General features: G+C 36.8%; 1 protein-coding gene across 11 annotated transcripts in view; it reads right to left on the bottom strand.

The window, feature by feature from the left end:
- LOC130664387 (mucin-5AC-like) overlaps window positions 1-27910 on the bottom strand; it is a 324309-nt gene that overhangs the window by 20403 nt on the left and 275996 nt on the right. For 6 of the 11 annotated variants that reach the window (XM_057464205.1, XM_057464214.1, XM_057464203.1 and 3 more), the window contains 9 exons: window positions 26067-26158; window positions 10500-12484; window positions 6297-6369; window positions 5205-5245; window positions 3947-4105; window positions 2799-3806; window positions 2440-2728; window positions 2098-2390; window positions 817-1057 (listed from right to left, as the gene is read on the bottom strand). In XM_057464205.1, coding sequence (XP_057320188.1) covers window positions 817-1057; window positions 2098-2390; window positions 2440-2728; window positions 2799-3806; window positions 3947-4105; window positions 5205-5245; window positions 6297-6369; window positions 10500-12484; window positions 26067-26158 — 4181 coding nt within the window. The remainder of the gene's footprint in view (window positions 1-816; window positions 1058-2097; window positions 2391-2439; window positions 2729-2798; window positions 3807-3946; window positions 4106-5204; window positions 5246-6296; window positions 6370-10499; window positions 12485-26066; window positions 26159-27910) is intronic. The other 5 variants (XM_057464206.1, XM_057464210.1, XM_057464208.1 and 2 more) reach the window with 5 other exon arrangements.

Below are 27910 nucleotides of genomic sequence, written 5' to 3'. Positions count from 1 at the left end.
ATAATTCGGTAAGTGATGGTCGAATTTGTATGGTTAAATTTTCAGAAAGACGCAGCAGTTTAGCAGACGAAGGCTCGAGATGTTACGGGTTTCTAACTCCCTCCCCGTTGGGGACGTTAGGTCTCCTCGCCTTCGCCTTATAATCCAGTGCGGTGGCAACTGATTATATTCTGGTACACTACTCTCCCCTCAGGCTTTCTCATTCTCTTCAGTTTTCAGCTCAGCCTCTGCCCGTGATGGTCTTATCCAGCCTGCGTTTGTTCCCATCCCCAGCACGACTAAAGCTAAAATCCACCCGCACCTAAACCCGGACCGGTTCTTCACCTCATTCTCTATACTCCTTACCGAACTATATCTACTTCCCACTAGCACTAGCACCAGCCTCAGCCTCAGCCTCAGCCATTCACCTCCACTATTCGCCTGAGCATCGCCACACCACCGAGCTTTACGTCAATTAGAATAAGGTTGGCACTTTCGGCTACGAAGAGTAATTACTTTAATTAACGAAATGAAGGTGGCTGTAGTGGTGCTGCTAGTGCTCGCTAGTGGTAGTTCTTGGGATCTTAGCGGTGGTAGTAGTTGCCGCTGTATTAAGTGAACGTACAAGTTATCTTGTACTCATGGATTTAGCATGATACCCCATAACATTCCGATAAAATGGCTAGCACTAGCTCGCGGGCTAGGATTATTGACACCCTCCGCCCTCCTATGTACTGATATACTGACAGATCATAAATAACTACCACCCGTGTAGATTAACCCGCGGCAATAATTAATACTCAGGTACTTTAAAATTTGATTCATGTTGGACCTTACCCGTCATCCTTGCCCGAGGGTTTGTCCAGTGTTCCGATCGTGTGCTGAGGAGGCGGCATACTGTAGCAAGGCGCTGGACTGTAGCCCGCTGGAATCTGGTAACCAGAGGTGACAGGCCCACCTGGATAACTGCCCCCGCAATTGTACCCAGCCGTTGGGTAAGGGGTGTAAGTGTTCCCCGGGTATTCCGGTTGGACTGCTGTCATACCGTAGCCTGGATGTGGGCTCATTGGTCCGTATGCTGAAACAATTATTTAGTTTGTAAGATACTGGTGGCAGGAGACTAAGGATTCGGTGGTTTGGTGGTTGTATATTATGTGTGTGTTGTTTTTTCCTAGTCTACTTAACTTGAGAATGTCATAAGTGAAGCACCAAGGGAGTTAATATATAACACAGTGTAGAAAATGACGATCCCCGACGTTCTCGTTGTACTAAAATGTTTCAATTTCAATAACTACTCCCCCGCGAATGGGAAACCGAGTGGGACGAATGGACAATATTGCCGTCGGACTCAACTCACTGGACTTTTGCCGCGTGTACGCGAAATATTGATAATTAACAATGCCCGTGTTTCCAACGCTCGTGAATTCTGTGGTATGAGAATTCTAAAGTAGTATTTGTGTGCGTGTGTGTGTTTGTGTGAGGGAGAAAGGGAGGAAACGACGAGTGAGATATATAACATTCCGGTGTTTTGGAATACCAGTGAGTGAGTAAGTGAGACAGATGAAGGGAGTAAGAGCTAAAGCTGTGGAATGAGAAAAGCTCGGGGTATGAGTTACATAAAACATGTTGAATATGTATCTGTATATATGTATTCATGTGTACGATCAAGTGGTGAGAGTAGACGAAATGAGTCCGGCTCTGGCGTCTATTACTAAGCCCGTGTAGCATTCAGTACGAATTTTTATTCGACGCTTGTAACGAAGCGCTGGTCAGCCCCCCGGGGCACAACCACCCGCTTTCAGTCTGTCTCACTTTTTGCTCTATTTTAAATCCACGTGCGTACTTTTTTTGACCTTCCTGCTACTGCTGCTGTTTACTGCAACCCCTCAAGCCTCGGGGAGCTTGTATGTTTCCACGTTCAACGTCCGCTTGGAATTTATCACCCTACTACTCATTTCTCTGGCATATTTTTGAGGACGTCGTTTATTTACTTTAACGGTTTTATTTTTTCCTTTTGATGAACAAGTAGGCAATAAGTCAAAAATACTTTACTAGACGGGTTTCGCGATAAATTACGCGGCTTTAAGTAATGAAATGGTAAAATTTATAATTACTTACCACTCGGATCTCTGTAGGCGTCCATGTAATGGGATACTCCACTGTCTGGAGTGCTTTCTCGGCTGTAAGCTGCGGCGTGGACTCCAGGTGGTGGAAAACCAACAGGCCTGATTCCAGGACCGCCGCTGAAATTAACAGGTTCATTAGCCGTAGAAAAATCCACGGGTTCTGTTTGTTCCTCGATGGGTCGTGGTGCTGGGAAAGGCGGACCCACTGGAACGGGAACAGCTTCACCGTGACCCGTCGAATATTGAGGACTAGGTGCTCCGCTGAACATATAAATAGTCAATTGACTATTTTTAAAACATACTCCTGCTAATAAATAACAAAATTACTAATTACCTGTGAAGCCGATTCACACTGAGGTCGAGCGTTTGTCCTTGTGGACTTGGAACTTGGGGGCTGGATGTCAAGTGCGGACTTGCCGCTGCTTGGGGACTTCCTCCTACGGTCTGCCCTCCGCCGTATTGCGGACTGAGACTATTGGAGCCATAAGGAGGTGCCTGAGGACTTGTTGACGTCACGCTCGATGTCGATAGATCCATCACCGAGCCGCCTGGTGACGTCGGAGGACCAGATTTTTGCATCTGTACTTGAGCCGTCGTGACGCACTTCACTGAATCACAAAAATCTATCCATTAATGACGGATTTCCATCAAGATTAGCTATTTACAATAAATAGCAATCAGAAATATTCTTACCATCCTCCGATTTAATCATTACTCCCGTAGCAGCAGCCATTGCCATCTGGTGTTGCTGCGCTGCCGCAGCTTCCTGATGGTAAGCTCGTTCCTGTTCATCAGGGGTCATTCCCGTCTGCCCGAGATAGTACATGTTTGCTCGGAGATGCAACTGTTGCTGTTGCTGTTGTTGTTGCTGCTGCTGTTGCTGGAAAGGCGAGCAACCTTGGGCGTCATATCGTTCATAACCAGATCCAGCACCTGGATCATAAGGCCGGTGATTGGCAGCCGCTACATTGTCATATCTCGCAGTCCCGACGTCATTGGAATACGTGACAACAGGTCGTGTGATTCCATTTGTAACGGGGTGCATGTAACCTCGATGCTCAGCGCTACGATGATGATAGATGTCCTCGCTGGTGGTGGATGTCGCCGTCCCACTCATCATGCTCGGTTCGTAAGGCGATCTCTGTGCCATCTGATGGGACATTCGCGTGTCCTCTACCATGGACATGGGATAGGTAACAGTCGGCTGCATTGGCAGCACATGATGGGGCGGATGCTGACCTGGATGATGAATCGTGGCTCCTATCGGCCGAGAGTTCATCGCTTCCATGGACGACATCGACGACGAATTTGAATCCTGGTTTAGATAAGGATCGTAAGGCTGCCGCACCGGTGGTGGGGGCGGTGGAGGCGAATTCACACGACAAGATGAAGTCTCCTCGGTTTTAGGGACTAGTAAGTCTGGGTTTGAAGGATTCCTGCCCGGTAAACTGTTACAGCAGCTCGTAGGAGGCGATACTTCGGGTTTGGGAATGACTTTCGTGCTGCCACGGGTTGAACTGTCTTCTGGGGTTTTCGGCGGCTTCCCTGGCATTCCAGGCCCTTTGTAGTAATCGTAAGTAGGCGAGCCGACAACGTTTGGCTTCGTTTCTTGGGATACTGTGCCGTATAGTGGGTAACCCTTAACGTCCATCGATCCCGGTAGTAGATTTGTGTTGATAAATTCTGGCGGTACTCCTGTTACTGTTTGAAAATTTTTTTCATTTAATTTTCATACTTCTGCCGGTCTCTTTTATCAGTTTTTTTTAACTTTACGACTAAGTTGTGCAGACAAGAGCATTTTGAACACAGGCTTTCGAGTGATTGTGAAAATTCAAACTGACCTGATAATTTGTGACGGGAATCGCGAGATGCTTGCTTATTTGCTGCAGCTATTGGACAACCTGAGAGGCTTCTGTGAGTGCTGCGATTGGAGCTGACGTGACCACGACCATTGCAACCCGGTGTTGGGCATTTCAAAATAGTCTCATGCATCACCAGGACTGCGAGAATCCAGACGGAGGCCGAAATTACAGATTATTTTTTTTTTTTTTTTTTTTTTTTTTACGAGACTTAAGGCCGCGCAGAATCGATACATATTTTTTAAAATATTTTACAAGATTATTACGAATTTTTTTATTTCATAATTTTGAAATCTGGACGTAACGCGCGGGAGGTATTTTATATTTAAAATTTTAAGAGAATACGAAGATTAAGAAGGAAGAATCAGAAATAAAAAAATAATAATAGATAAAATTTCAGAGGGTTTAATAATAAAAATACAATGTTGTGTTAAATGTTATTAGTTATTAATTTTTAAATAAACATCGAGCGGGTAGAGAGTAATTTAAATAAAAAAAAAATTTTGAACAACACAATAAAAAATAAAAAAATTCACTTAAATTTTAATGGAATTAAATTTAATATTTTTTTTTTGGATTCAATGACTTTTTGATCTCTGATAGTCTTCGTATCCTCAATTTAATTTTTTTATTTTAATCACAGGTTTTTTTTATTTTGATTCTGCGCATGCCGGGTCTCTTTTCGGTCGTCAGGATCTCGAGTTCGAATAATCAACACAAATTCAAATTCAAAAAAGAAAAATAATTGCAACTATTTCATTTAAACTACAAACAGAAACCAAAAAAATGTAAAGGAAAATATTCCGTGATCTCCTGGGTTGTTCTCCTTCCAAGTAGACGATTCAAAAGGTGAAAAAAATGACAAAGAAAAAAAAAACAACAAATGAAGCTCTCTACCCGGCATAACATAAAAGCAAATAAAATAATAATACGTGTGAATATATCCATTAAATATTTACAATGTGTTAACAGATAAACAAAATGATATTAAATATAAATAAATAAATATAAAGAAGTAAATGATATAGTAAAAAAAAAAAACAATAATAAATACGCACATACACTCCCACGCGCACGCAATATTTATAAATGGAATTTTATTAATTAATAATTATGCGATAACGTGGGATATGATTGTTATTAACTCTTGTGGCAACCTACTTGTGCAAAAATCAATGCACTAATTTATCTACATATGCGCATAAAAATAATTTAACTTTTATAAATTTAAATTACTCACTTTCAGGCGTTAATTTGTCCTTTCTTGGACATCCAGATAAACTATAAAATTAATAGAAAATTTTTATGTCAAAAATACTGTAAGAAAATATAGACTAAATTATTTGTTTTTTGGAACAGGGGTAAAATGAGCTCGAAAAAAATTCCGCCAGTCATATTTTTTAAAAATTTTAATGATCCTGAAGTTAGCAGACAGTTAAAAATTTTCGAATTTTTGTTTCAACGACTTAATTTAAAAAAAAAATAAATATAAAAATATGCACATGTAGAAAATTTAATAAAGTTTAGGTGCAATTTTTTCAAATATTTTTTTAAAAATAAATTTATTGTTAAAAAAAATAATCCAAAAATTATTGGACGTCGGCTAACTTCAGTATCATAAATTTTGTCCATTTTTTTAAATAAATTAATTTTTGACGGATGTAAAAAAATTTTTAAAGAGGCAAAACGAGCCACGTAATAAAAAAAAATTTTTACTTAGAAAGTGTATTTAAAAAGCGGTTAGAAAATACGAAAAAAATTATGTGTGAATGTACACAATGAAAAATCGGTAATGATTACGGATTCGCAGTTTTGATTTAAAAATAAACTCCTCTTCGGAGTAAACTTCACTCCGAAAGAATTAAGTAAATTATCAGTCACCGGCTCCGCATTCACTCCGCATTTAATCCGCAAATTTTTTTCAGAGCAGGTGACAATTTTCAATTTTTCAAATTTTTGAATAAATGAATAGAATTGTAAATAGAAAAAAAATTTTAAAATTCGTACTTAAATATTTGAAAAATCAGTACGCGCGTTTTTTTAAATTTAATTATTTATTTAAAATTTATAATTTGTCTTATGTCTGCTACATCCGCACTCATAAAAAATTATTTTTAATTTAACCCAGAAAAATTTTTAGTGGTCCAAATTGCCCCAGACTGCCTACTATGTAAAGTTAAAATAAAAAAAAAATTATTTCGAGCTCATTTTATTCCTCTTTTCTCTGTACATAAATAAGCTAGTGAGTAATGATAATATTTGTATAAATGTAAGTAAATTATGAGAATTGAATCAGGGTTGAGCGGTCAGTTAATTATCAGTAATTGCTAACCTGCGATGGTGCGAGTAAAGTCCGGTCACGTGACCTTGGCCCGTGCAACCTGGTGTCGGGCACTTGTTGCCCTCTGAAACACAAATCAAAGCGGCGTTATTGGACCTTGTCACGATAGACTTATAAATGTTTTCAATTATTATTTGGTCAATACAAAACTATTAATTGCAACAAATATTACCGTTAATTTTCATTGAAAACAATAAAAATAAAGTGAACATTTTTTTGTAAACATATATTTTCTATTCACGTTAACAATTTATGAAATAAATAATTCGTGACAACTATTATCGACTGACCACAATTACCCGGTAGACACATCCACTGAACAAAAGTCTTGGTCACGTAATACACGAAGAAAAATATATAAAAATCTACCTTACAATAATGATACTGGCATAGAACATTGACTATACACCAGTTCGAGTAATCTTGCATGGAATAAGATCGCGTGACCCCAGACTAACATATAACATATAACATATAATACAACAAATATACCGTATCTCAATACCCCGACATGAGTTAACGCAGCATTTATCGTCATGACAATATTAAAAATAATAATAATTTGTTTATTAAACTAAGATCTCATGTGATTTTACGGCTGAAGGAAAGCTAAGCGATGACTGAGTAAGTATGGGTGTGGGAGGGTGTGGGTCGGACGAGGGTGAGAGTAAAGGAATGTGTAAGGCTATAAGGGGATATGTTGAGTACAGGGGCAGGATTCCCAATAGGATTGGACTAGGACTTTTATAAACTTTGTCGTACTAATCCCTCTGGCTCTGATCCTCCGTACGCCCAGACTCCGTCGATTCGACCTACCGGCAGGAGAAACTTCATCAGGACGTCATTTCGCGTAGACCAAGTCTATCCCTGCTTAGCTGTCCTATTCTGTACCTTTACATACTCAATCTCTATCTCTGTCTCTGTCCTTGTGTATAAGTTATCCTCTAACGGGCTACTCCTCGTAAATTGGATTAGTATACGTGACGTCATTAACGGGTTGGTTTATTTTGTTATCTTTATTCCCTTAAAACTAAATTATTTAATACTTTGGTTCATATAATAAATAAAATCCCGGGTCGAAAAATTTTAAGTTATTTCTATTCAATTTTACTCTTTATTTCTATTCAATTAACATGGGAAATTTAATCGAGTTTTACCTGCACTATCCCTTATTTAGACTATTTTCAAACGTTTTCAACAATTTTTAGTCTAGTTTTGGTCGCCTGCCCATACGAAAAAATATATATCCAGGAATATATGCCGGCACAATAGCATACATACGGCAATACTAAAGATATAAGCCGGATATATACTATTTTGCCGGGATATATATTTTTTTGTGGGGGTGTAGATCAAAATCAGACATTTTTCTCAAAATATTTTGCCTTCTTTGTTTTTATTCAGACTAAAGTTACACCTTTTCTGCTTATTATTTATTTTTTAGTCTGCTTTTGATTGTCTTTAGATGAAAAACAGCTTAAAATTTTCATCCAAATTCAAAAACAGATCTAGTTAGACTAAAGTCAGATCAAATTTACCGACCCGGGATATTTTGCACACCTCAAGCGCGAAAGCGCTAAAGGTACTTATGAACGGTTCATTTTTTTGACTATTTTTTTCACATAAAAATACTTCTGCACCCTTTTAATTACACCAAAATAGGTAAAATTGTATTCCAGCATATCGAGAATTTATTAAGAAGTAATTTGAACCTAATTTTGAGTCGATTCGTTCTTTTATTAGTTTAAAAACAATGATTTTAACTAAAAAAACCAGTGCTGTCAATGGTTACGTATGAAACTTCGTAAACACGATAACTCTCTATATACATAATTAATTGGCCCAACTTTTTTTTTATTATCTTTGTATTTTGTTTTACAACAACCCTATGGAAAATCACTGTCTGAATCCTTTTAGTTTAATTGTAATTAATTAGAAACGTAAAACTGATTATTCACGAAAAATTAACCTGCCATTTTTATTTTTACTGTTATAATTTTTTTCATTTTTTCTCTCCATCAACTACTGGCAGCAACACTAGTATAGGTTAGAAAAAAGAGCGACATCTAAGAACAAAGGCGGGATATTTAAAAAAAATAATAAATGAAAAAATGAAGTTGAATAAAAATTCATAACAAAAAAAAAATAAATTAATATAATGAAATAAAATGAGCGACTGAGGTATGCACTTTTGGATTTTCCATTTTCTTTTTTTTTTTTTTTTAATTATTTATTTACAGGAACTATAATTAGCAATTTGCCAGCAAGGAAAATTAAGGAAAGAGTTTATTTGTAGGAAGTGGTATTAATAAATTAGGTGCGTTAAAATAAAAAACAAATAAGGGAAATAAACCTTTTTTTTGAGGTAGGAGGTAATGGTTCCGGTCAACAAAATGAATACCGGCACGCGCTGTTCTTTTCCGGAGGTCTGAATAGACTTGTAACGAGCCCGGGTAGAAGATTTTTTATTTTTATTCCCTACGTTTATTTTTTTTCCAAGCGACTGAGTAAGCAAGAGTAGAGGCCAGAGAGAAACCGGTGAGTTGGACAGACGGTGAGGGTGGAAAAAGACAGGACGAGGGTTTTTGTTGGTATATGAAAAGAGAGTGAAGCTGTCGAGGGATAAACCGGGCGAGAGACCGTGGATGAGGTCGGAAAGCAGAAACCGTAAGAGGGATGCCAAGTGTGTAATAGTGTTATTTCGTAGCCATTTCATGTGAGGGTCACCGTCATCGCGGGTTTAAGCAAGAGGTGTACATAAACACCCGGATTGTTTTATTCATTTCTGTATTAGGGGATGGATGTGGACGCGTGCCACCTTCAGATATTTTTTCAACAAAACTCTATTACCTTTATTTTTGTTTTAAAAACCGATATGTCAATCATAAAATATTTAAATTAGGTTTTTTTTTAAATACCAGTTGGTAAAAATGAGTGACCGTAAAATTGAGTTACACGGTAGTTTATTTTATTATTATTGTTATTATATTTTATTTTTATTGACTACTAACTACTGAAAAAAAGGGGATGGGGATTGTACACGGGGGTGGCTTTTTTGCGGCCGGCGGATTTCCCCGATAGTGGTTTTATGGCGTGTCAACATGCTTCTCTTTTGCGAGGAGAAAACGACGCCCGGAAATCCAATCGTGCACGCAATCATATCAGAAAAATCGAAGCTAATTTTTTTTTTCTTCTCTATATATGTATATATATATTTATTTTTCATTTTATATTATTAACGTGAGTGCGAAAAGATTGTTACGTTAAATAACAGCGAAATTAGGTCGCACGTTATGCTTTACCGATTAATCATAATTTAGGATTTAGTAAAACGGTAATAGAATTTTAAAAAAAAGTAAAAGTATTCTTATGAAAGATTTAAGGAGAGCTCCTTGGACATGAGCTAATCTTGGTAGTGAGGATAGAGAAAATGTTAACGGGATAATGAGAGCTTGAAAGTGATGGCAGGGTGGTAATAAGGCTGCTCAGAGCAGAATGTTATTATATACATATATATGTAAGTGCGGAGGGCGATGCTAGTCACGTTTCCACTCGCTGACAGCTGTGGCTTATACGTATGACGTGGTATCAACCCCAAATTTTCTCAACTAAAACCCTCATCGTGTCACCGTATGTAAGACTAAGGAATGCACTTTACTCAACCCGTCAATCCCACTCTCATTTATCCGTAAATATTTATCAAATAATTGCTACCAGCTAAATAAGTATCGGGAAAAAATAAAAAAAAAAGAAATAGTTGGAATGGAATAAAGGAAGTGATGGATAAGGGAGTGAAAAGGGTTGGAAAGATCTGTAGAGGACACAAGAATAAGGGATAGGACCTTGATTTCAACATTTGAGTCATAGCACCCTCGCTTTGGTAATTATTGATTTTCTGCGTTCGGACTAAGTCTCCCCTAACTTTATATATATATCTATAAAATGAGAAGAGAAGAGAAGGTCCAGGAGCAGTGATGTGATGTAGTGATGAGGAAGCCAGTGGAAAGTGTCTTTTGTGCCCCTTTCATGTTTCAAAACCCGTATATCTACAGACTCTCCCTTAGCATTTACCCACGCGAGCAAAAAGCAACCCTCTCGCGAAAGACCTATTTCTGAATTGACGCTGGAAATTTCGTATATACATATATATACATATATATATTGTGTAACGGTTAAAAGAGCCTCATGTCATACCTCGAGCAAGGCTGGACGGTGACATAGACATGCCGGGTCTGCTGCCATCGAAGCCGTTTCTGTCTGGCATCTTCATCACGTCTGGTGGACCGGTTCCTGTTGTAGTAGAGACGTCACCTACTGATGGACACGTGGTAGTTGAGGTGGTGGTATTGGTGGTGATACTGCTGGCATTGGTGTTACCAATATTCGTGGATCCAGTATTATTATTATTATTATTGTTACTAGTATTGTTATTACTACTATTATTATTATTATTGTTATTAGTATTAGTATTATTGTTATTAGTATTGTTGTTGTTATTGTTAAGAGGATTATTTTTGTTATTCCCGGTGGTGTAACTGCTGGTGGTATTGCTGACACCAGCGCTACTGACAGCAGTTACACTGACGACACCTTCACGGGCAATGTCCTGGATCGCAGTGGCCGCTCGGGAGCCCAGACCGGCCGGCTGGAGAATCGTATACTGCTTTGATGAATTGGTGTCGGGTGATGTGACGGGCGGTAATCCTGTCCCGGGAGTCTTTACAGGAATTGGGGTAGCTTCCGGTTGAACTTGATGCTGCTCCTCTTTCGGTGATTTCAACTGGAGAAGCGACACCGAGTGTTTCTCGTCTACTGAGGGCGGGATCACTGGCTGTGGGACTGGCATCACTGGACCAGGAATTGGTGTAGGAAAACCCACGAATGTTGCTGATGCTGGATAGGGTCCTATTGGTGGGCTGGATACCGTTGATGCAGGTGCTACTGGTGTACGGCAAGGCGGTTTCGTGTGATCGGCATTGGGCGGTCGGAATGCTGATGATCCGGAGAATGCGGACGAAGAGGAAGTTGGTGGTGATGTTGAGGTCGTTGGTGATACTTTCATACTGTTGTCTGGGTACCTTTGATAATTGGAATACATTTGAGGGTGATGTCTTGACGAGGGATGCGGCCCATTACTTTTGTTTCTATCCTTATCTTTGTCATCGGAACGATCTCGCTCACTGTCGTCTTTTTCAGCGAGGGGATCAGACATGTCAATCTCTAATTCATTTGAGGAGTCGTCTACAAGCTCATTGAAATCCGGTGGGTCGTAACGCGAATACTTGTCGCCTTGTCGTAGATCAGACATCCTGTCATTTCGGTCCTTTATTATCATTGACCTAGATAACGACCGCATTTTATTGAGATCCGCGTTTATTTGACACTGCATAGGCTGACAATCCGGCTCCATCCTCATTAATATTTCTTCTTTTTTCTTCATCACCAATTGCGACTGCTGTTTATGAGACTCTTGCAATTTGTTCTGCTGAAATCGTCGATCCTGTTGCCCACGATACGTAATCACATCCTTGAGCGAACATCCCGTCTCATTGCTGGTACTCGAAGACGTCGAAACCGAAGACGGTGACATTTTAGGATTATCTTTTTTCTCCTCAAATAAATTTTCAAAATTCGATTCATATTTATCCTCATCCGGATTACCTCTCTGGTACATTGAACCACTAGGCCCAGGCCAACTACCCGACAAACTTTTTAATGCAGCTTCCGTTTCACGTATTAAAGTTTCATCGTCCTCAGGTTGTTCATCTGAATTCTTACTCGTCTTTCTAGCCGGGCTGCCTAAATTATTATTAGCGCTAAAAACACGTTTCTTTTGAGGCAATGCCATCGTCTTGTCACTCTGGTCAATACTCTTTCTTACATCATCATGAACTATTTTTCTCCTACGTTTTGTCGCGGCATCAAAACTTTCCATGTCCTGCTGTTGCTGCTGTATCTGGCCACTCGGTTGATTAACACCAACAACACCTACACCTACACCACCACAACCACTACCACCCGCACTACAAACTTGATGTAACGGTTTTTTACCATTTAACTGGAGTGCTGACTGTTGCTGTTGTTGTAGCGGCTTCGGGATAACCGAATCAGCTTCCAGCTTACGTTTTTTGAGATGTGCCATTGCATTCTGTCCACCTGGCACGCTGGTCAGTTCCACCCTGGAACACAAAAATCCCAGGTGAACTCTTGTCATTCACTTTTTCATCATTATTTTATCATCAACATCAACATCATCATTCTTTTCATTATTATTATTATCATTATTAACACCTTGGCACACGTTTTTTTACGTCACTACGACCCAACAAATAAATCATCCTACCTAATTTAGTAAAAAAGTTTTTGTATTTTTCTATGTATGGTCAAAATATTCACAAGATTTTAAAAGACAATTATTTAATACACTGTAAATTATTTTAGCCCTCGCGAAATGGCTCGAGGCTACAGCGAAATGTTAAATAAAAGTGAGGCCGACGGAACGCGTTGAAGCCCTTCGCCGACGGGGTGCTCGCGAGCTACTGTGTGCTATGTTGAATAAGCCCGCTTCGGGGTAGTTTGGCGGGGGTTGTAGATGTCCTGAGTTAAGCTACAAGGTGGGAGAATAAAGTCGCGATGCACGTGCGCGAATGGACGACAGGCGCATTTACAACTCGACGCAATGAAGGTGGGGGGCGGGTTCTGCGCACTGTCCACCCCCAAGGTACGTTTCTGTTGGGAGTGAATCCACCCCCGGTTCTGATATTTTCTACCGTGCATTCTACGTCGGTGCAAGCCTCTTTGCAACTGCAAAACTAAGGAAAAAAAGTTTAAACCAACGAGAAGAAGAAAAACGACATGAAAAGCTCGATGGGAAACTCTGGTTCTAGATTGTCTCTTGAAACCTTGGATGCAACTTGCTATCAAGACCAATACTTTGTACTTATTATGCTTTATAAACAAAAGACTTTAATAGAGCTTTATAACCTTCATACTTAAATATTTCCCAGACAAGTTTCGCAACAAAATTTTACTAAAAAAGTGTCAATGGTCAATTGACGATCTGTCAAAAGTGAAATTAGTACTCAGCGGTTTCTCATAAAATCAAGAGCGATTGTACACTAGGTTAATAGTTATCAAAATTATCACGGATACAATGACTTAAATTAGATAAACCGTGATCGAAGATTTAGCAAGTCTTGAATGAAGAGCCGGATCAGCGTCAGCGCTTAGAAGAGAATCTTACTCTCTAGGATTGAACGACTCAAGCCTCCCTTAAACCTCAGCATCCCTTTCTTGAATCTTGTCTCTCACTAACTTGCTGGCTTTACTCATCTCCAGCTCATGAGAACCCAACCAACCGGCATCTACCCGGCCACCCACCCGCTTTTCAAAACCACCAAGTTTAGAACAGTGAACTCAACTCTCCCAACACCAGAGGATCACCCAGAATCGTAAGTTAAATCGCATCGTTGGCTCAAGACATTATCACTTTTATTTGCGGAGCCAGCAAGACCGCTCGACCGCGTCGAGACTACGGACTTCAGTGAGCAGATGAAAAGCAGTACCAAGGGGTGGCAAAGAAGGCCGGGGTCGGGCCGAGAACGAGAACGAGGGGGTGAAGATGAAGCAGCCAGAAGAACCATAGGAAGCAGAAGAAGGACCCAGTGGGTGAGAGAAAGATGAGAAGGGATCGATGAGTCTACCCACCCTAGTGCCAACATTCACTTTCTCATTCTATCTCCAATCATCCATCTCTTTTTGTAGTCTATAGCCCTTCACCACGCAAAACCCATGGGGAATAATTAGAAAGTAACCCCTCTTGTACTACGTGATAAGACGATGAACACATCGACTATGACGAAGCACAGATCACGTTTCAAGCTGGATCAACAATATAAAAATAACTAAACATCTCTAATACCAAATGCCCTGTCCTATCTATCCAGTATTCTGTGATGCCCGTTACGTGGGACGACGAGGTTTCAGGCGTTAAAATAAGACGAATGCATATTGAACCTCGTCAATTAATTAGCAAACCTCAGATAGTCTTGAGTACATGAGACGCCATCGTCTTAGACACCACTACTACCAGTATCTCAGACAGCACTTTCTACACTAGCATCCAGGATTAGGGTATTAAGCGACGTCACGTCACTAGAGTCTAAAGAGCCTCTTTGGAACAGTGTTCCAAGAGATAGCCCGAGCCCGAGCCCTACCAAAGTTCGCCATCCTGTTCCTATCCTTACTTACCCGCCCACCAGTATCAAGTACCCAGTACCTAGCACACCATTATAGCACAAGCTTCCTCTATCCTTTTGCTCCTCGACAATTCAAATTAGATAAACCACCACCGGATCAGAGCTCTTAGCGGTTAGGCTTGCCCCGGATATCCCGTCCAGTCATTCAACCCAGTTATCAGTGTATCGGAATTTCACTTGTCCCAAGTCCCTGTATAATCAATTCATCCAATAATATATTCCCCGTAAACAAAAATTGGTTAAGTTAAGAGTTGAAAGTTGAAAGTTAGGTAATAAGATTAGTCGAATTAAAGCACTAAATTTATGAAATTATTCATTTTTACAAAGACTCATATGTCTTTTTCACGCTGGCGTACAAAATGGTTAGCGGCAATGGGGATAGTGTAAAAGAGCAGTAGGAGCCAGATAATTTAAGACTCTCTCACGCGTGGATAATGGCCGAGGTTGGCTAATGCACCCTTACTTTTGGCACTACGTGCTGCTGGATACACATGACTCGGTTCTTCTCTTGCCTTCGGGAGACTTTACCATGACTCTCTTTTCGCACTTTTACCCATCAGCACCTCCTACACTGCCATCACTATCCAACTCAGCACTTGATAAATTTTCGACCCTACTTTCTTGCTTACAACTAACCCAGTCTCTCCCCGCAACCCTGAAATAGGAACTGCGAATAAGGAACGAAACAGAAAACATGCCACCCTTGTTGGGCGCCTGCAGCTAAAAAACATCCACAATTGCAAGAAGATTTCTTCTCAAAAATAGAACCTCTTTATATTCCATCCCTTCTTTAACCACTCGATCCCACATGTGATGAAAACTCAAGAGGCTCTGCCTTGTCAATTATTGAATACAAATTCGCTTCAAGTGCGGAGACAAATTTTAAAGAATGTAAACTCGCCCGGACAGAACGAAAATCATAAAAAGACTAACGAGTCACCGAGGACACTGAAGTAGGAATCCCGACTCTTGACCCACGGGTGAAATGATCCCTCGACTAACGACATACAGATTGGCTTTATTATCGAGGGGATGACCAGTGATATGTTCGCATCCCTCTTGCCTATCCTAAATAATATCGCGATACTTTTCGAGCAGCTCGCTCCATTTATACATCAGCCAGAAGAGGGCTGAAAGATTTTAAACCTCTCGTCTAAAGATCTCGGAATTTTATCTACGAAGGAGACATCTGCCCAGTCGCCGATCGTCTTTCCAAGGGAATTCTTTCCCTTATCTCAACTAACAACTTCCATTTCAGTGTATCTGCTTTCGTGTATCATCATTCCTCTCATTCTTACACATCCGTATCCGTATCCGTATCCGCATCCGGACATTAAAGCAATCGAATTCCAATAAAATATTTAACGCTGACCGGGACGGCCTTTCCCTCAAGTGCTTCTCGAAAAAGCATCTTACACGATCGCATATTTGAAACTTAACTTGTCTTTTTTCTCTACTCTTTTATTTATATTTATTTCAAACTCGCGATAGTAAATACGTTGAATAACTTAGTAGATCTTTTATTTTAACTACTCTGCCTCTAACGTTTCTTTGTTCTATTTTAGTATCTTATAGTCACTTAAATATTAAGCTGACTATAGTCTTCTTACTCAACATTGTTTACTCTTGTAATTTTATTACCGTTCAAAGTTATTTGCGTTTATGATTATGATTATTGTTATCAGCGTAGGTGGGGCATGATGGCCTACCTGAGCTGATAATTATTTTTGTTTGCTCTTCAGCACCAGATCTGATCATTTTTATCTCAAAAAAATATGTGATATTTTATTTAAAAATTTTTTCTTTCGCGAGTCAGCCCTAAAAATCAGCGACTAATTAACTATTGGGTGTGGGATATTTTGGCAAATGACCTGAAGCTTTTGTGAAAAATTCATATTTGCACTCACTGAGGTTCGAACCCAGCACTTGGCCGATTAAAGTCCGATCTAGAGTCGCCTTAGATCACTCGGTCAAGAGCCCGGTTCCTAAAAATTTGAAATTAAAATTTTACCCAGAAAATTGTTTTTTTTTTTTAGTGAAATTTGAGGGTCGAAAATAGAGGTGGGTAGTTCCGGGAACATTCCGGATTGAACCTGGAACGTTTCCGGAGTGAAAAGGAACTAGTTCCTGGAATCATATCCATGGAACTATTTAATGTTTTTAATTCTCATGAAGGTTCAATATTTAGAACGTAGACATACAAAATACTCTAGTATACACAACATTATGCTATGCGACCTATGTGTTTAAGACGCATTCACGGCGAACTATATTATTTTATACTAAATAGAGAATGAATTATGATTGGTATTCAACTCAAAGTTCCATTAGAAATCACTAATCAAAAATTATTCTGCTGCTTTACTGCTTGTTGGTAATGACGGCAGTGGCGGACAAAAAAGAACTAGTGAGTATACCAAAGTAAATTTTGAGGAACGATCGGATACGTATCCGACAAAAGAATAGTTCATGGAACTATACAGTTCCAGAACTACTCACCTCGACTCGAAATATCATGCCCGGTTTTTTGTATATGAAATAGTAAATATGGACGTTACTTTTAGATAGTAATTAAAGAGAGTGTTAACGGCAGCATGACGCCTACGAGCAGTTTGGGAAAAGATTGAAGAGGGGGTCTGGTTTTTCAGAAAATTAAAATGAGAAAAGCTTCTAGTATGTTTTAAATATATATAATATATATGTGTAGGTATGTACTGAAAAAGAGAGAAAGAGAGAATGAAGTGGGATGAAGAGAAGGTATAAGGGATGTGTTTTACCGAGGGATACTTACGCCATCCCTATGCGGCACATATTTTCATATAACAAAACCATCTGCGTGCCGGGCATAACAAATTTCCACTGATTTATAGGCAACCAAGTAAAGCAAAACCAACATAGAGAGTAGAAAATCTACTGCGTGTATTATTTTGCTAAAAATTTTATCTCTTTTTTATATCAATAAATATAAATATAAATAAAATGATAATATTTTTCGTGTGATTAATAGCCAGTGCTTGGAGCAAAAAATAATTTTTATGAATTAATAATTTAGATAAGGAATTTCGGTGGACAGTGGGAATTTATATAGAGCTGAGGGTGGACTAGAAAGGGTTGCTCGGAGCTAAAGACGAGTACGTGAGGCTGAGGATTAAATGAAATTTTAAAGGACGAGAATTTAATATGAAACGGCCTAATCGATAGCAGTTCATTTTTTCGTTTTTATAATTTTATTTATTGCTTTTGATATATTTCTGCTGGGAAAATATTTGGTTTTTTTTTTATCTATTAATTACGTTATCGTACTTATACGCTATCTAGGACGCTACCGCACGCAGCATCTGCACAAACAAATCTAGTATGATTTAGGAGAGAGACCCGAAGCAACCCTACAGCAAAAGAGTAAGATAACTCGGTGTATATATTTATATACACATATTTATGTTTGTGTATGTGTAGGATGTTTTAGTTCTTACTATGGAAACTACCGTAACCGTAGGCGTCGAGGGAAAGGACAAGAAAAAAAATGGTAGTAAATTATAAAATAGGTTTGTAATAAACTAGATTTTTTTTAACAAAACTCAGTTACGGCTTTTAGAAAATGTGGGGTAAGTCAGTCTAGACAAATTTGTTTCGTGTTTGTTATCTTAATTAAAAAATACTGGTTGAGGTAAAATGGACCACGATTGTAAAAAAAATTTTGTTATTTGAAATTCTAAATTGACCTGACCCATTTTACCCTGGGCTCGTCTATAAAAAAATAGAAAAGTTTCCATTAGGAAGCTGACCTTTGGCTCATTGAGGTCAAGATACGACTTTAAAATTTTCATCGCCTTAGATATAAAATTACTTTTTTTTTTTAATGTGAAAATTCGATATCGGAAAATTGTCCCGGGTCGAAAAATTAGATCTGATTTTAGTGTAACTGGGCTGCGATTGGACTAATTAGTCAGTATTTTAACTAGTTGAATCGTTTATTTGAGAAACCCTATGTTTTTTACGAAATTGGGTTTCCTGCATTTTTGGATTCTTTGGATGTCCCTCCATAGAAATCAATCAAAATATGCATCAAATCAGCGTTTGAAAAAAATTAACCGGATAACAGCAATTTCATTTTATTGAGAAATCCCATAAGTCAATGACTTAAATGAACATATGCAGTTTTAGTTCTACAGAAATATTTTTATTTTATTTTTTATTTAAAATTCGCGCTTTTTGGGAAATTATTTTCAAATGTTGTTTTATTGTTGACTGTTATATGACTAATTAAAATGTTTAAATTAATTATAATTTTTTGTAATTTCTGAGTTTCAGAGTTCCAATACATATTTAATACTTTATTTTATCAGTGTAATAAATGATTTAAGTAGAAACATTTAAAGAAACAATGATTTTATAACTTTTTTTTCCGTTTGGTTGAGAAACCCCATAAGTCAATCAACTTTAAATAATTTTTTTAAGTAATTTCAGTAAAAAAATTAAATTTTTCTTGTTGGAATCTTTTTCAGAAACGCTAACATTATAGTATTCAATTATTTATTTATTATTTTAATGTCAAGTTTTTCCAAAAAAATGTTTTTTGTGTTTCCTGAAAAATTTTGATTTCTTGACTTATGGGGTTTCTCAAATAAACGATTTAGTTGATCTATTTTTAAATTTTAATGATAATTCTAAGCGGTTTTTGATCTAAAGACAACCGAAAACAGACTAAAAAAAAAATAATACGCAGAAAAAGTCTAATTTTGGTCTGAATAAAAGCACAAGAAGGCAAAATATTTTGAGAAAAAAGTATGATTTTGATCTACAGGCGACCAAAAATAGACTAAAAATGATTGGAAACAAGTCTGAAAACAGTCTAAATAAGGAATAGTACGGGCAAAATTTGATTAAATTTTCCATGTTAATTAAATAAAAATAAAAAGTAAAATTAAATAGAAATAACAAATTTTCATTTTATTTAAAACCGATCAAATTTTTCGACCCGGGGTGTTGGTTGAAAAAATTAATTTACCATTAAAAAAAATTTCCGAAGTAATTGTGATGTCAATAAAAATATATTTATTGTTCGGGGAATGAAAATAAAAAAGAGCTAGTTTGTTATGTGAAACAGTTGGGACAGAAGGTCACGTAACGTGTAACGTGATTACAAATATATCATAACGTCCTTTTTTTTATATTTTTTTTCTTAAGGTTTCAGTACACTAGCAACACATTCCCCTTGTTTGTAAGGTGTAACACGGATTTGGTCGGGTCCTGAAGGCGTAACACGTGCGTAGCCTGTCGATGCTGGATTTTATCCTCGCAAATCACTGAAACAACTTTCTAAGACACTGAGAAAATGAAAATAAATAAACATTATTGTTTATTTATTTATTTATTTAATAGAGGAAATAAACATTGAATTTTACTTGAGCTGCGAAATAGTAAAAGAGTGAGTGAGTAAGTGAGTGAGTGAGTGGGAAAAGAGCTGAGGAATGTTTCGAGACGCTGACTGTAGATGGAGCCAGACAGAATAGGGATTCCCAGTAGACAGGAGTAGCAAGATATCTCGGAATGTTTTACACCTCATTAGGCAACAATGTGTTGTTGCCAGGGTGAATTATATCGGGCATGAGACGACGCGCCTGTCAAGACAAATGGCCCAAACCGGAGGTAATTGTGGGCTTTTATTAGCTCTGGTTTTCGGAATTAAACGAGGACTACGTCGAGCTAGAGAACCAGATCGCAAGTAACGGAAAGACATAAATGTGCTTGTGATGGTAACAGTCCTTACTGTATATTTGTGTATAAGAGTAACAAGACAATGCTATATAGCCAACAAACCGACTACGCTTTTCACTCGCTTTAAGCTGATGCTGCAGTTATATTTATAAGCTCTTTATATCTTTATAAAAACCAACTATATGGCTTATTTTTATTTTATTTCATTGTTTATATGCACTCAGAAAATTAAATAATAGGAATTACTATCTAGTTATGGTAAAATTTTTGACCATCAATCCGATAGTAGTGAATTTTATCTAGATGATTCTATGAATCATCTAGATTGTAATATTCTCCATATTTATAATAATTGTTACAATCCTATATGTTGACTACAGTTAATTATTATTATTATTCTAAATAGTTATATTTATAATCCAGATGGTAACAGTTACCATCAGAAATTATAATTGTTACCATCCTGATAGTAACTCTTACTAAATTTATTGCAGAAGTTATCATCCAATAATTATTACACTGAGAAAATTAAATAATAGGAATTACTATCTAGTTATGGTAAAATTTTTGACCATCAATCCGATAGTAGTGAATATTATCTAGATGATTGTATAAATCATCTAGATTGTGATATTCACCATGTTTATAATAATTGTTACAATCTAGATGATTTATACAATCATCTAGATAGTATTCACTACTATCGGATTAATGGTAGAAATTTTACCATAACTAGATAGTAATTCCTATTATTTAATTGTCTCAGTGTAATTCTATTAAAAAAAATTATAAAACTGACTATTTCTGGATTGAAAAACGTTAATATTAAAAATATTAATTTATTTAATGCCGTAAGATGGACGGCGGAGTTGAATTTGATATTTGCTATTTGCTACTTGCTACTTGCTATTAGTAGCAATTTCCAAAATTTCGATATCGGAAAATAATTTTAGAAATGGTCATGAAATTGTACGATTATTCTCTTTCATCAATAGCATTCTTAGCAATAGTAAATATTCTATACCATTGTTTTAAATGATTGGAATTAAAAATTTAGCATAATAAACAATTACTTAATTTTCTAAGGGTGATTTTTATCCATTAGAATACTAATTAATTTTTTTTTCGAGGTCAAGACGTACTCTAAGAGAAATAATGACTTTAAGAAATATTGTTTTTGCTTCTTACAAGAAATTGTGCTAGTGGAAATTTTCAGACATGTAGAGTTCTCGAGGGCCATTTTTACATCAAAAATTTTGACAGTGTAGTTATTTCAGTTAATCACGTAAAAATTAATATTCATTTTTAATGTTTCATTTTTTTTTATCTAGACATTTGAATAAAACAATAAATCAATTTATAAATTAAAGAAATGACGGAAAGTAGGTAAAATAAATTATTCTAGTAAATTGAATAATTTATTGACTTTTTATAGTTAAAATTTTTTTTAGTTATTTAAAATAATAATCAAGTGTTTTACTCAACGTTTAATTAGATATTCAATAGATGTTAATGAGCTGTAATTAATTGATCGGTGACCTCACTTCGCGTATATTAAAAAAAACTGTAATATTTAATGATAATTTGCATTAGGTCAATTTGGGCTAAAATATTCAAACATGTGCAGACGATTATGTTTAATAATTTATTTAATTATTTAATTGGGGATAGAAAAAATTTTTACAATATTTTCCTTGAAGATTAATATGCCAGGATGTTTCTTGGAATATTTTGGATACTTGGAAGGTTAATTGTCGCGTAAATTGTTGCGGCCAGTTGGTACGTAGGTTACAGTATAGACTGTCCAAATTCCCGAGCGTCTAGTACCTTGTCGGTAAACCGCCCTTACAAGTATGTAAAAAAATATTACGATACCGAAAAAAGTAAGAATTCAAAAGCATAATGGAAACTGCTTTTTTGCGAAAAGCTGAGAAGTGGAAATTTAAAGGGGGTGGGATAATGCCTCGGAAAGCCGTGTTTTCGCTGTTGCGATATTGCGTATCGTTGGGTGGAAAGTATGAAGAAAAGAAAGTAAAAAAGGTTAAGGATGAGATGAATATGTGCGAAGCGCAAGCTTGCTCGTGTCTCATCCCTCGAGAAATTCGGCTTGCGCTCATGTATTTATGCATTTATACTGGGCTCGAAAGCTGGCTTGCCAACCCCACATGCACTCCCTTACTACGATTACAATAAATTCATGAAAAGGTCGTGTGACAAAAGCGAGTCATTGTAACAAATAAAATTTTATATCTGAATTTTTAAGAGAAAATTTTAAAATTTTTTGAATTAATTTTTTTTGCTGTTCAAATTTTTATATACTGATATAGAGAACACAGAGGGGGGCAAAACGAGGTACCCCAAAAATTTAGTAAAAAAAATTTGTTTTTCAAATGTTTCAAAACCACTTTCGTAAATATAGTTGAGCATTATTTTGAATTTTTCTTGTTAAAATTTAATTCAATAAATTTTTTCGGGGGTACCCCATTTTGCCTGCAAAAATAGAATTGGTCATATAAAAAAATTTTTCAAATAAAAGTTGTAGGTAAATTTATTTTCTAGAGAAAATGTCTCTTATGATTTTTTATACGACCAATATTTTCACCGTAGTTTCAAAATTAAGATTTTTATAATTAACAAAAAGTTGAATAATTCATTATGGATCTCAATTTTGGAATTACGGTGAAAATATTGGTCGTATAAAAAAATTTTTCAAATAAAAGTTGTAGGAAATTTTATTTTCTAGAGAAAATGTCTCTTATGATTTTTTATGCGACCAATATTTTCATCGTAATTTCAAAATTAAGATTTTCATAATTAACAAAAATTTGAATAATTCATTATGAATCTCAATTTTGGAATTACGGTGAAAATATTGGTCGTATAAAAAAAACCATAAGAAACATTTTTTTATAAAAATAAATTTCCTACAACTTTTGTTTGAAAAGTTTTTTTATAAAACCAATATTTTCGTCGTAAAATTTTTTTTTTTTAACCGTGACAAAAAGTTTTTTCTATTTATTTTAAATATCATTACAAAAAAAAAGATTTCACGGATTTGAATCCTCAAGTGTCCCGTTTTACCCCTCCCTCTCCTACGAATACTTGTTAATAATTTGTTAATAGTCAATTTTGCTAATGAAATTAAAATTTTTTAAAATAATTCCTGTGCAAGTATTTTGTAAAAACAATTTTCGGTATCCCATTTTCCCCGACTTTATCTTTAATTTATCAGAAAAAAAATATTTCTATTGTTCATACTCGAAACTTTTCATATTTTTTGCGGTTTTGATTATAGTCCAATTTTAATTTTAAAAAATATGACAAGTGAATTAAATTTTTTGAGTCTGTTCCGATAATTTCCTGTAAGAATCGCAGCCAAAAAATTGATCATTCGAAAAAAATAAATAAAATCATAATTTAATAGCAATAAATATAAAATTTTGTTTTTCATTATCCAACAGTAATATTTACTCATTTAATTCAATTCAGATTCACTTACTCTAAAATGATTTATATCTAAAAGGCGTATACCTGATGATGGGAATTTATTGGTGGGTTGTGTACTATACGCACACTAAAAGCAATGCCCGAGAGATTTAAGAACCAACTTATACTGGGTATCCGATGCTATAACAATCTCACAACATTTCTTTAAATTTATCACCAAATCATAAATTATCATTTAAACTCTCCATCTATTCCTTCTTCTCTCTTTTTCCTTCTCAAACTCTGACAGCTTAATCATTTTTTAATGCACCAATGACCGGGTTCACAAGGATACATCTAAATTCAATTCCATTATCGAAATTTCATTCAATTTTACCCATACCCCGATCGATTTTATTTTAATTCATCCCCTCACTAATCAGGTCATCGAGTCTCAAAACTTAAAAAGTACATATATATGACAACAGTTAAACAATAAACCAAAAGTTTCAAATATTTTTAGTAAGAAAAAAAAGTAGTCATGTTTGTCATCAAAAGTGATTTATCAAAGCAATAGATCATGAGTTAGATGACTGGGCTTTCATTTTTCGATGGTTTATTAGAGTTAGGAGGGTAAGAAAAAATAAAAATGACAAGTAAGATGTAAGATATATAAAGTAAAAAAAAAATATATAAAAGTAACCGGTACCCCCTTGAGTGAGGACGGATTGCTTGCCCTGAAAAGTTTGATGTAAGTGTACCGCGGTTTCAAAAACTTGGTTTTTATTTAAACTCTCAGCTGAATGTTCTCAATGGGGGCCTCAAGAGGGAGGTTACGACGGACAAACCCTCGCGAATCCCCAACCAACATGAATTAAACTTTTAATTTCTCTAAATCACTGCTCACCCTGGAGGCATTTTTTCGTAGCCTACTAACAGACGGCGTGTTACTTATATATTATATATATATAGCCTTTTGCCCTTTTTACAATCCCCTTGATTCAGTGATTCTGCAGAAATACCTAAATCTAAGTTGGTGTAAGGGTGTAAAATCAATGAAATTTATCCGCCTTTTTTTACATCAATCTGATAAATTAAACCTGGGGTTACTTTTAAATCATTATACTCGAGTCAACAGTTATGTTGCAAGATATTACACCTACCAGACGGGACCAACAAGAAACTACCCTTAGTCACCCCGAGCATACACTTGACATATTGTTTCCATTCTTGGTAGTCTTGGAAAAAAATATAATACGCGCATAAATAATCCACGCTAGTGTAAGAACAATAATGGAAATTTTAACCAGTGGATTTTCAAGACTACAGGGAGTTGACTAATTTGTCTGAGTGGCTTTTTCAACGCGCAAAACATATGAGATTTGTTGGGAACCACAACTTAAGTTAACAGAGTGTAAGAAAATTTTGATTGTTAGGAATAAAGTATAAGGAATATTTGAGATCTACAATTTTTGTCTGGGCTGTATTTTTTATAAAACTTAACGTTTTTGAGAAAAATCCAAAAAACCGAAAATTTTTAGCTTTGACCTCGAATAACTTTTAACACATATGATCGATGGGGACTTGGCACTTTATTTCTACTAGTGTACCCTGGGTTTCTACCAAAATTAAGCTCTGTCGGAGTTTTCAACTTCCCGTTAAGAAAATTTCAAATTTTTGGTTTCGGTCTGATTTTCGAAAATCGAGTTTTCATCAGATGTCGACATTTTGAGGTCCTAGGAAGCTAGTCTGACTATTCCCAGATGGACATCCGTGTGTGTGGGTGTGTGTGTGGGTGTGTGTGTGGGTGTGTGTGTGTGTGTGTGTGTGTGTGTGTGTAAACTTTTTTTGTCCAACGATATCTTTGGAACGAATCAACCGATTTGAACGTACTTGGTGGCAATCGAAAGGGCTCACCGAAACTTAGAATTGATAAGATTTGGGGTAGATCGGTCATGTAGTTAACGAGTTATACAAAGAATAAAAATTAAAAATTATTTTGTTTTTGGTTTTTTGCGTATAACTTATAAACCACTTGCTCGATTCGCCTCAAAATGTAATCAGTTTTAAGTCTTGTTGAGCCCTTTTGATTGTCACCAAGAACGTTCAAATCGGTTCATTCCATCCATAATTTTTCAGTAAAGGTATGTTTTACCGGCCTAACAAATTTTTGAGCTCGGAGAACTCAAAACTTTACAAGTAATAATGTTTACGAGCTCCCTGAGCTCAAAAACAGCGGGAAGTTTTTGGGCTGGCCCACAGGGGCGGTTTTCCGATTTTTGTTATTTAAAATGTCTATTTTGACCGGACTATTTTTGTTAATTTTTGAAGACTGAATGGATTTAAAAAATGGACTTACAGTGTGACAGGCTCTTCTGGACTGGACGGTGAGGTGATTGCGACAGGTGTAGGTCGCATTGACGTACCGGGTGATCTGCCTCGTTCATCCACCTGGACATAAAAAATTATTTCATTAGAAAAACTGAAGACAACTCACTGTAGATTTTTTTAATCTAAAAACTGGGTGATTTTTTTTATTTTATTTTCTCCACTCAATCCAACCGATTGATTCGCCCTCCGACTCACCCCGATTTGGAATTTTTATCGCTTCCGAACTCCCCCTCGCGTTTAACGGAATCGTGTGCAACAGGTAGAGCCCTACCTGTCCTCACAAGAGCAACCAGACAGAGTCAGGCTCGAGCTCTGGGTTCGGTTTACTCTCCACGCGAATCACTGCGTGAGTTATCACTTCACCCTCGATTTATAACCCATTCGATTTATTCCACCCCGGCTCGAGCACGCGACTATTTTTTTTCACCTCTAACCTTTATCACATAAATTTATCGATTTGTCCAGAAATAATTTATTTACATAAAAAATAATGATAACAATAATAAATTTTTTTTGTATTTTCATTGGAAGGGGATGATTGGATAGAAAAAAATGAGACAGAAGTAAAAAGCAAAGGAAAACAGTGAAAAAAAAAATAACCCACGTGATTTGCATTCCTCGGGTCTCGTCGGCATAAAAATTCCAGGGCGATAACTTCCTTTGTTCCTTTCCCTCTGTGGCCACGGCTCCAAGTCACCCCTTCTCTATTTTTCCATTTCCATCTCCATCTCCATCTCCATCTCCTCATTCTCTCTCTCCCTTTTTGACTACCACGGCACCGTCAACCCCCGACTCGCGATGACTCCCCGAAAATCCAGCGAGCTCTGACTTTTCTTTATCCTCGTCGCTCGTCGTGTTCCTCGGTTTTATTTTTTCATTATCATTATTATAAAACTCACTCACCCTGAGCACTACAGCTTATATTACATTTTTTCCTTGATTAAAGGTGCGCACCCATCGAGTGGCCCTCGACTTTGTGGGACAACCTGAGCGATTTAATTTTTTTTTATCGCGCAAAAAAAAAAATTAATTCATAAAAAACTATTCGAGAAAGCGGTATTGCATTTTTGACTAATTAAAAATAACCTGCCTTCACATTAATAATTAAAAAAGGACAAGCAAGAAAAGTAAATTGAATAAAAAAAAGAAAAAAAATGTTTCTTTGGCTTTACAATTTGAGTCGTTAAATAAAATCCGAGGCTCCTATTTATTGGACAGATAGATAGAGAAATCCCGGATCGAAATGTAATTAAGAGGGCAAATAATTCGAGTCGGGTAAACTCGAGAGGTAGAGGTAGAGTAGTTGGGATCAAAGAAGAACGCGGGCACCTAACTCGCGACGTGACGACGTCGTCCAATTCGAGGGATCTGCTATCAGATGAGTATCGTGTACCAGTAGAAGGAGTGAAGGGGTGGGTTATAAAGAAGAGGATGATTTTAAAGCTCGGAATAAAGTCCGGGTGAGTCTATAGAGCGAAAGGTTCGATAAATATTTCCGTAAAGTGACCGATCCCGGTCTCATGATTCAAAGAGCAAGAAAGTAAAGGTAAAATCGAAGGTTCATCGGGTAGATTAAAATACGTAGGATGAGTTTAATTCGTGAAAGTTGAGACTGGGCACACAGTATATTTGCGTTAGGTTACGTAGTTGCGCGTTTAATCAGCCGTGCTTGAGCAGAGAGGGTGTTTGAGGATGAAAATTCGGGGTGAGCTGGTTTTAAAGGGGAGGCTTTCAGAGCAAAGAGAACTCCCGGTTTATATTGCCAGAGTCTCGGACTCTGCAGTAAGCGGGTGGCAAAGCGGATTGACTTCT

The sequence above is a fragment of the Microplitis mediator genome, chromosome 3 (genome assembly GCF_029852145.1).
Source record: "Microplitis mediator isolate UGA2020A chromosome 3, iyMicMedi2.1, whole genome shotgun sequence".
Taxonomy (NCBI): domain Eukaryota; kingdom Metazoa; phylum Arthropoda; class Insecta; order Hymenoptera; family Braconidae; genus Microplitis; species Microplitis mediator.
Note: the sequence above shows the minus strand (reverse complement) of the source record. Positions and strands in the feature narration are given on the sequence as shown.